Source organism: Sorghum bicolor, chromosome 2 (genome assembly GCF_000003195.3).
Source record: "Sorghum bicolor cultivar BTx623 chromosome 2, Sorghum_bicolor_NCBIv3, whole genome shotgun sequence".
NCBI lineage: Eukaryota > Viridiplantae > Streptophyta > Magnoliopsida > Poales > Poaceae > Sorghum > Sorghum bicolor.
In genome coordinates, this window is record NC_012871.2 from 62,316,462 (window position 1) to 62,326,260 (window position 9,799).

The 9,799-nt window shown below is 45.5% G+C and overlaps 1 protein-coding gene across 1 annotated transcript; it reads right to left on the minus strand.

The window, feature by feature from the left end:
* LOC8063731 (purine permease 3) lies at window positions 519-1,621 on the minus strand. Its single transcript, XM_002462472.2, has one exon. The coding sequence runs from the start codon at window positions 1,392-1,394 to the stop codon at window positions 519-521; it is 876 nt and encodes a 291-aa protein (XP_002462517.1). The 5' UTR covers window positions 1,395-1,621.

Consider the following 9,799-nt stretch of genomic DNA (forward strand, 5'->3'; position numbering starts at 1 on the left):
GAGAAAATCAGATTACGTATGTAATCAAGCAAGGGAAGGAACTCTCTGCCTCAGGTGAACATGGCCGACCGAGACTTTTTTTTTTTTTGGTTGTGACTTACTGCGATCATCATATCATGTCTTCACACGAGCTTATGAACGTCGATCTGGAGAAGAAGAACCAGGAGGGGAGCGGGGACACTACTCCCGCGGCAGTTTATCAAGCTCGGCACCGCCATGTCGTCGCCCGACGAGACCCGCTGCGCTCCGTCGGCTCGGACGCAGACGCAGCCCGCGGCGGCGACTGCACGGGCGCCGCACGGCGTCGACCAGGAACGTGGAACCGCCGCCCACCCATGGACTACTGCCCTAAGCAAGTGCAACGGATTCTTGGCCAGTAGCAGCGACATATGTTGCCGCCTGGCACTTCCTCTCTCGTCGAGTTCTCTTCTCGCAGACAACGAGGGAGAGGCGGCGTGGATGAGGGAACGCGGAAGGGAATAGCGACTGACAAAAAGAGGACTTTTGTCGGAAGAAAATTATGGCCTTTCAAGACATGCGGCGACCAACTCGCATGGTGAGTCTAGAAGTGACACGTAGGCGACAAGCAAATGTACATAAGGCACACACACCTGGAAGTCCTTGTCGATGGTCATGCCGACGGTGCAGAACGCGGTGGCGAAGAACCCCATCACCAGCTGCATCTCCATCACCAGCGCGTACGTGACCGCGCGGCCGCCGCCTGCTGCCGCCGCGCGCCTGTACGCGAGCTCGACCAGCGGCAGGATGAGGCCGTAGAGCGCCGCGGCGCCGAGCGCCAGCGCGAAGCCCAGCAGGTACTTGGCTCTGGCGACGCCCCTGGGGCGGTCGGACGAGACGTGCAGGCCCAGCACGGCGGCGCCCACGGTCAGCAGCGCGACGGCGTTCACCGTGGCGGGCGTCAGCCGCTGCCGCACGATGAGGAACGCGAAGAGCACCGTGAAGGCGAGCTGCGTCGAGATGAGGATCGCGGAGGTGGAGACGGGGAGGTACCGGAGGCTGTAGGCGTAGATGTAGTTGTCGGCGCCCGTGGCGACGCCGAGGCCCGCGGCGGCCAGCAGCACGCGCGGCGGCGTGAGCAGGACGGGGACGGGGCCGCCCCGCTTGTCGCGGGCGCGGCGCGCGGCGTAGGAAGCCGCCACGGGGATCAGAAGGAGTGGCCAGCCGACGGACTGGAGGCACGCGGACAGCCACTCCCGTTGGCCGCCCTTGTCGTAGTAGAGGCGGACGAGGAGCGGCCCCGCCGTGGTGCCCAATGCCAGCATCCCGCAGTTGAGCGCCACCAGGAGGCGGTGCATCACCTTGCCCTTGCCGCGGCGTGGTGTTGGCGGCGTTGGCGGCGTCAAGTCGTCCTTGCGCGCTGCTTCCACGTCCATGACTAGTGTCGCCTGTGGGCTGCGCTAGCTGCGGCGAGCCGTGAAGGCAGTGTCGCACACGAGACGGTACCGGTGGCTGGCCTGAACGAAATCGAGACACGGCTAACGAAAACAGTGCATCACAAACGGTGAACGGCTGAAGTGGCACTCCAATCCAAGGTCCACGCCGGCTCGCTTATTATCAGCGAGGCGTGCTGCTCTCTGCCGCCAATACTCCAAGGTCCACGCCGGCTCGCTTGTTAATTCACAAAGCAGCTAGCATTAGTTTGATGTTTGGAATCGAAGCAAAAAAGAACGTCGTTTTCCCGTCAAACTGTCCTCTGTCCAGGTAAAGAATGAAGTACTCCGTAGGACAGTTAACCCGACAGACGAGGCTTTGCTGCGGATGCAGCGAGGCGGCCGACTTTGGGGGCGTCGCGTGCCTTCGTGGATGCTGGTACCAAGTACTTGAATGGCACACACAACCGCACAATTTGTTTTAGCCGTCTTTGCTAAAAAAAAAACCGTTTTAGCCGTCTGAATAGAACGAGGCGTCATCGTCTATCACTAATGATGGTCATCGTCCGTCACTTATGATGCGTTAAATAGATATGCATTGAACTTTTCAACGAACATTACTCGGTTCAATACATAACTTTTCATTTCAAGTCAGATAATAAATACAAAATTTATTTAAAAGTCATAGAGCTTGATGTAATCTACACTTTATAAGGCCAGTCTCAATGAGGGTTTCAGTAGAGTTTCATGCACATTAAATATGCTGATGTGGCGCTACATTAATGAAGAGAGAGATGATAAGAGTTTCATGGGAGTAGAGAGAGTTTCATCTCCATGAAACTCCTATGCACTGTTTCCAAAATATGAATGTGTTGGAAACTGTGTTATGAAATTCCCATTGAGGATGCCTAACTAATACTTTTTTATTTGAGATCTTTTAGAGTCTCCAAGATATTCATTTTAAGTTATTAGATATTCAAATTCAAAATTTGAAGTTTTAAAATGACTCTGAATACTGACATGGTATATACTAAAGTTATACTCTCTCCATCCCAAATTATAAATCACTCCAAAAAACTTGGAGAGTTAAATATTTTAAGTTTGACTAAATTTATATGACAATATAATATTATTTATGATACCAACTAAGTATCATTAGGTTTTTTATTAATTATATTTTCACGGTATACATATTTGATTTTATACTCCTTCAGTCATGAAATAGAGTGCATTCTGACTTCTAAAATTTGTATAGAAATACAATGCGTTCTACATAATGACTATATTTCGATTTGTCAAGGTTTGTTAAAAAAGCCATGATTTAAGGAGAAACTCTATAATTGAAATAATCTATAAGTACATGCGTCATTTGAGTGTTTTCTTAAGTTATTTTAAAATTTTTAGAACACGCTATATTACAAGATAGATAGAGTAGATCTTTGTAATTCTTTCTATAATTATAGTCAAAATTTAGATGTTTTGACTCTCCAAGATTGTTGGAATGACTTATAATTTAGGATGAAGGGAGTACTCCCCCTGTCCCAAAATATTTTTCGTTCTCGCTTCTCAAGAGATAACTTTGATTAAATATGTATTAAAAAAATAATATTTATGTTATATAACGAGTATTATTGAAAAGATCTTTGAATCTAGTTTTTCAACAAATTTATTTAAAAATATAAATATTATATGTATTTTTTATAAATCAAATCAAATTCGTGACACATAAACCGAAAACGACGCTTAATTTGAAACAGAGCGAGTAGTTCTCGATTGGCTCTAGATCTATAAGCTATGTTGTTGACAAATATTTTATGCAATAATTCATGTTCGTTGATACCTTGGCCTGAAAAGAAATATTGTGCCAGCTTTCTAATCCGCACAAAAGACAGGCAAGCAAGACTTGGGCTTCCGCTTCCATCTATGGGCATTGAAGTCATTGATGAGAACACCGGCCCGCTCTCTTGGGCCTGATGTCGGGCTTTGGGAGGGCTTGAGCGGTTCGTTTTTCTCACTGGAATCCCTGGCTCGGGTTGGCCCAAAAATTAAATAGGCCTAAACAGTAAGCACGATCGGTCACGAGCACGGAAGGGCACTGTTCGTTTGAGCTTGCATAGTTAATAGTGTTTTTTTTATAATAAATAAGCGAATAATATTTTATGACAATTTATCAGTCAATCAAATAAATAAGTCGACGGACGACTTCCCCAATCTCCCTAAAAAAAAAAATCAGAGTATCGGACGACTCACAGAACGTGACCGACCGGGCAGTGACGGTGACTGTAGCTAATGCTGTCAGGGCACCGATCCGATCCGCACGCACGGGGCACGGCTCACGTTGCCGCTCACGAGGAGCGCCGAAACGCGGACGCCGCCGCACACTGGGGAGGCGCCGGTTGCTGCCAGTGCCAGGCCGCAGGAACCACGCGTGCGTGCGTGCGTGCTTCTCGTGCCCCGTACCATACTCGGCGCGGCGAGCATGGCAGTGACATGTGGCAACGTGCATCTGCCTGCACCCACGCTACGTGAATTAATTGCTCAACGTGCTGCACCTGCACCTCGCCGTCTAGTCCACGGTATCTCCGTATATACTACTCCGTATGGCTCAACCGCGCGTCACGCGTGTTGACAAAAACAAACGCGTTGTACATCGACCATTACGGCACGTAACGTAACGCCGTTGTTTTGCCGTCTATTTAGGTTAAACTAACCACAGTTTATCTTCTTGCTAAACGAGAAGAAATTAAAGAACGCCTGCCGTCCGATCCTCTCAGGAGCGGACGAGCCCGACTCGTGATTCCAGAGCACACAACGGCTTGCACAACCGTTGTATATAGGCAAAATAACTATTTTTGTTCCTAAATTATTGCTCGAGTCTTGATTTGGTCTTTGAACTTTTAAATTATCTATTTTAGTCCTTAAACAAGTGATTTGCAGCTCAATCTCGCTCGTCCATCCCCCTTCATGTCTTGCCACATGACCAACACTATATGCAAAATATAACTCTTGCCCACACTCCCTACTTTACCCGTTGGCCATGTTCATGGTGTTTCCCTCTCCCCCGTTTACTCCCTCATGTCCCTGTTTACTCTCTCTCCTCACTCATCATCTTCAGCAATGAGGAAGAGCCATTGGGCGCCGGGTCTTCCGGTCTCTCTATCCTTTGTGCTTCATTCGGTTTATCTCCATTATCTTCCCCATCTAGTCACTCCTTTGTGGAGGTTGCTGTCACCATGCCTGTGTCCCCATGGCACATGGATCAAGTGAGGGGGGGGAGAGAGGGAAAAGGTAGACCCCAAGAAGACCAACAGCGCCAGATCCCAAAGCTCAGGGTTCTAGCACTCAAGAAGCAGCATGCACGTTGGGGGTGAGTATAGAGCTATTGGGCCTAGGGTTGATTTGAATTAGGGATTGATTTGATTTTTGACTAAAATATATCGATTAGGTGCAACTTGAGGATAGTGCTAACATGCTGGCATGGATTCTCCCTAATTTTGTGTTATTGTTTGTCAGGAAGAAGGTTCCTAACATGCTCCAAAGTTGTGCAGCCCTATAATTTCAAGTATTGGATAGTTTCCATGAGGCACATCATGTTAGAGTTGTACCAACATTTAAGTAGACAATGGTATGATACAATCAGCGACGAAGCTACTGGCCGGGCAAGCCAGGCTTCAGCCTGACCTTCCGATGCAGGTAACGTGAAGCCCCCCTTAGCCCTGCCTTGATTTTTTATGCACAATTATGTAGATTAGGAGGGGCTAACTGGTTTAGATTTATTAGAGATGGCCTTTTTAATTGTTGGGCCTTGAACATCACAAGCACAAGGCAAAGCCCAGCTGTCCAAGCCCAATCGTGAAACAAACAAACCCTATTGCTTGCTTGCTCCTGCCTCCTCGCTTGCTGCATCCCGTAACACACTAGCAGAAGTTCTAGTGGCGGCGAAGGCGGCTTCCTGTTAGCGGCGACCGGACGACGGCCAGCGGGCAGCGCCGCAGCGGCTCCCTGTTCGCGGCGGCAGTTGGCAGCGGGCGGGCGCCGGAGGCCAGGGCGCTCACCACAGCGGCGTGCACGGCTGCTGGACGGGGGCGGCGCCGCGTAGCTGCTGGAATGCGAGTTGGGCGAGCAGCCGGGCAGGCACGGACGGCCGCAACCTGCAGCGCAGCGAAGTAGGCAGGACGCAGGCGAGCATCAGCCATCATGGCATCGCCATCAGCCATCAGGCAAGCAGAGGAGCAGGCAGGTAATTTTTTAATTTTAAAGATCATTTTTTAGGCAGCCGGTGATGTGTGATTCAATGCTTGATTTATGATAGATTTTAGTTTTTGGATTTTCACATTCAGTATGTCGAAAAGAACTTTGATGAACTACTATTCAAGTTCAAGTGGCGGTAGCAGTGGCTCAACTCCAGTTGCTGCTCCACATACCAATGAGAGCACAATTCAACCAAAGAAACCAAGGGAAGAGTTTAGTCATTCAAACTTAATTGCTGACCCTGGACAGCGCAAACTTTGCTTCTTACGAACCAATAATTAGAGATCAATTAAAGAGAGCATATGTTTTGAGTGGTCCAAACCAACCTCATGGATTTCGATTTCCTTCTAAATGTATGGTTGGTCAATGGAGATCATTTCAGAATACTTGGTTTGATGAATTTGATTGGCTAGACTATAATGAGTCCAAGGATGCTGCTTATTGCTTATATTGCTATCTTTTCTTTAATTCGGGGAAGACTGAAAAATTTGGGAGTGCTGTCTTTGCTCATCAAGGTTATCAGAATTGGAAAAATGCTAAGGATACTTTTCATAAGCATAGTGCTTCCAAGACTCATACAGATATGGATAAGGAAATAAATGTTAGAGGGACACCTAGAAGAAGGAAGCAAAAGGTAACAAACTTGCATTACTATCATGTTGAGCTTTTTGTGGTTGCCATTGATGCCCTCTTGGCTGAGATGAATCACCGGTTTAGTGAAACTAGTTCAGAGTTATTAGTATGTATGGTTGCTTTTAATCCAAGGAAAATTTTGATGTGGTGAAAGGTCCAAATGGCTATAGGGGGGGGGGTGAATAGCCTATTTAAAAATTCTACAAACTTTACTAAGCAAGTGAGTTAGTAACACAAATGGCGAAGCAATTCTAGCACTAGCTCAACTAAGCTATGCAAGCCACCTATACAAACTAGTTCAAAGCTAAACACTAAAGCACAACAACAAGAGAAGGCTAGTTACACTCCTAAACAAGAAGACTAAACTAAACAAGCTAAATAACTAGCTAGGTATACAAGTAAGTAAAGGAGTGGAGAGTGATTGTTATACCAACGTTGTAGAGTAGAGATATATCCAACCAATCACTCACAATCACAAGAGAATCCTCGGCAAGAGATGACACAAGATTTTTTACCGAGGTTCACTTGCTTCCCAGCAAGCTACTCCTCGTTGTGGCGATACACCCACTTGATGGATCACGAGCTAATTGGCAATCCAAAGCCAAACCCTCAGCGGGTGCCGCACATCCACTCACAAGATGGGGATCCTCCAAGCCACGAGCAATCCACTAGAGTAGCCAATTGCGATCTCCCGCGGGGAAGGCTCAAGAACCCCTCACAAATCACTTGGCGAGGCTCGAAACAATCTCCAATCACGAGCTCAACACCACAGCTGCTCCAAGCCGTCTAGGGCGTCGGGAAACACCCAAGAGTAACAAGAAATCCGCAGCAAACTCAAGAATCAAGTGCCACTAAATGCAACTCTCAAAGCAATGCACTTGAATCTCACTCAATCTCACTAGGATTAGCAATCAAGCAAGGAGATGAGTGGAGGGAGTGTTCTCTAGCTCAAAGTATCCCTCAAGTATTCAAAAGTGCGAGAGAGAACCCCCCAAAGCCGGCCACCAACTATTTATAAGCCCCTCAAAGAAACTAGCCGTTGGCCACTTTCACTGGACAGAAATCGGGGGCACCGGACGCTACTAAGTGATCACCGGACGCTCGACCCCCAGCGTCCGGTGATCACTTAGTAGCGTCCGGTGCCCCCGATTTCTGTCCAGTGAAAGTGGCCAACGGCTAGTTTCTTTGAGGGGGCTCGGCGGGAGGGAGAGAGGAGCCCACACTCCTCACAACCCTAGGAAAACCACCTCCTTCGTAAATGTGCTAACACCAACGAGTGTCCACCACCAAAGTGCACGTGTGTTAGCTTTTCACAAACATTTTTAACCAAAGGAGTTAAGTTAGCACTTTACTAGATCCTAATGCATATGCTCAAGATGTAGACCTAGTAGCACTTGATTCGAGAGATGACCGTGATTTCCCCTCTTGATAGTCGGCTATCTATCCTAAACCCGGTCAATCACTTCTCTACTCATCTTAGACCGGCAAAAGTAAAACCCTATGTTTATACCTTTGCCTTGATAACTTTGTCCCTTGTCCGTCATCATGATCTCCACATCATGCTTCATCTCTTTGTCATGTGGCCACCATTCCATGCCACCATGTACCTTCATCACATGTGTTGCTATGCCTATCTCAAATCACTCAAACACAAGGCATTAGCAATTTGTTGTCATTAATTACCAAAACCAAACTTGGGCTTTCATGTGGGCAAACTTGTGAAGCTTGCTGAAATTTATGCCGATGATTTTGATATTGGCGAACTTGCTGTTTTGCCAAATCATCTTACACAGTTTGTCAACCGTGCTAGAAGAACTCCAGACTTTCTTGGATGTACTGAGCTTGGAAAAGTTGCTGAAATTATGGTCAAGACTAAAATGCACACATCTTTTATATTGGTTTATCGTCTCATTGAGCTAATCTTGATACTACCAGTGGCAACAGCTTCAGTTGAGAGGATATTTTCAGCCTTGAACATTATAAAGACAGATTTACGCAATAAAATGGTTGATGAATGGCTCAATGACTTGATGATATGTTATACTGAGAAGGAGATATTTAGAAAGATTGATAATGAAAAGATTAAAAAGCGGTTTCAAGAGATGAAAAAGCGACGTATGTTATTGCCTAAGAAAGTAGTGGTATACTCTATTCTCTTCTAAATTTATAATTTGGAGGTCCATAAATGTATGACTAATAAATTATGTATATTTGTGCAGGTTGCTACTTCGGACAAATAATATGGAGCAACGTGGGATTGTTTATTAGTTTCGCAATTGGTCAGTATGAATGAACTTCATTTTTTTCATGATGTATTTTGTGAATTTCGTCGTTGGTCGACATTTTTAATATAGATTGACTTAAGCTATTATATATATATGGCTATTATGACATTGTGAGGGGCCATAGTAGAGATAAATCACTATCAACTTTTGTTCAGCCCGACCTAAAATTTTTTCTGCCTTCGTCGCTGGATACAATCAATAGAGAATGAAACAAGAAATACGTGAGCTCAAACATACTATTAGAGAATAATGGGACTGCATTGTAATCTTAATTTGTTTTAGCATTATAATTGCTTGTGGCTTATGGCTCATTGTGCAATGTCTAGCTGGAATGAATGGAAAGACAAATCATTCAAGTCTGCCATGTCTCATTTCCAGAAACAAAACATGTCCCAGGATCATTGTTTTAACATAACAAATGTAAGCGTTCACAACATCACGACATAACAGAGGGAGCGAGGAGTAGGAGTGACATTTCGCATGCACTGCTAGCCACATGTCATGACATGAAGGGGGGAGGTGGACGAGATTGAGCTGCAAATCAATTGTTTAAAGACTAGCATGAACAATTTGAACGTTTAGGGATCAAACTGAGCCTCAAGCAATAGTTTAGGGACAAAAATAACTATTTTTCCTTGTATATCTAAGTGAATCATCGTTGTTTGTGCAAGATAGAGTGTGAGTGCAAGTTCGTTTAAACTTATGAGTACTACTTTTTAATTATAAAATATTTTTTTTTTCATAACAAATCAGCATCGGTATCAAGAATAGTTGAATTTTCAGCTAGCGATAACGGTGAATCATTTTGCATCGCCTGTACATCTGGCCGTGGATATGGGAGCCGTAGCAGCCCGCCACTCATCGATGTGTAGTGGGCGGAGGTTTCGATCTCACATCGAATCTTGTAGCATATGTATAAAGCATTAAATATAGATAAAAAATAACTAATTGTACAGTTTATCTATAATTTGCAAGACGAATCTTTTGAGCCTAGTTAGTCCATAGTTAGACAATAGTTGTCAAATAAAAACAAATGTGTTACACTACAAAGGCCTCAACTATCTGACATCTCAACCACACTTCTGTCAATTGTGGGTACCAACTCCGAGCGACCACTCAGATTTTGACAAGTCACAAACAACATTTCTTTTCTTGACACTTCTGTCAATGAGGCCTCGTTTATTAGATGTGAAAAGTTTTTGGATTTTGATATTGTAGCCTTTCGTTTGTATTTGATAA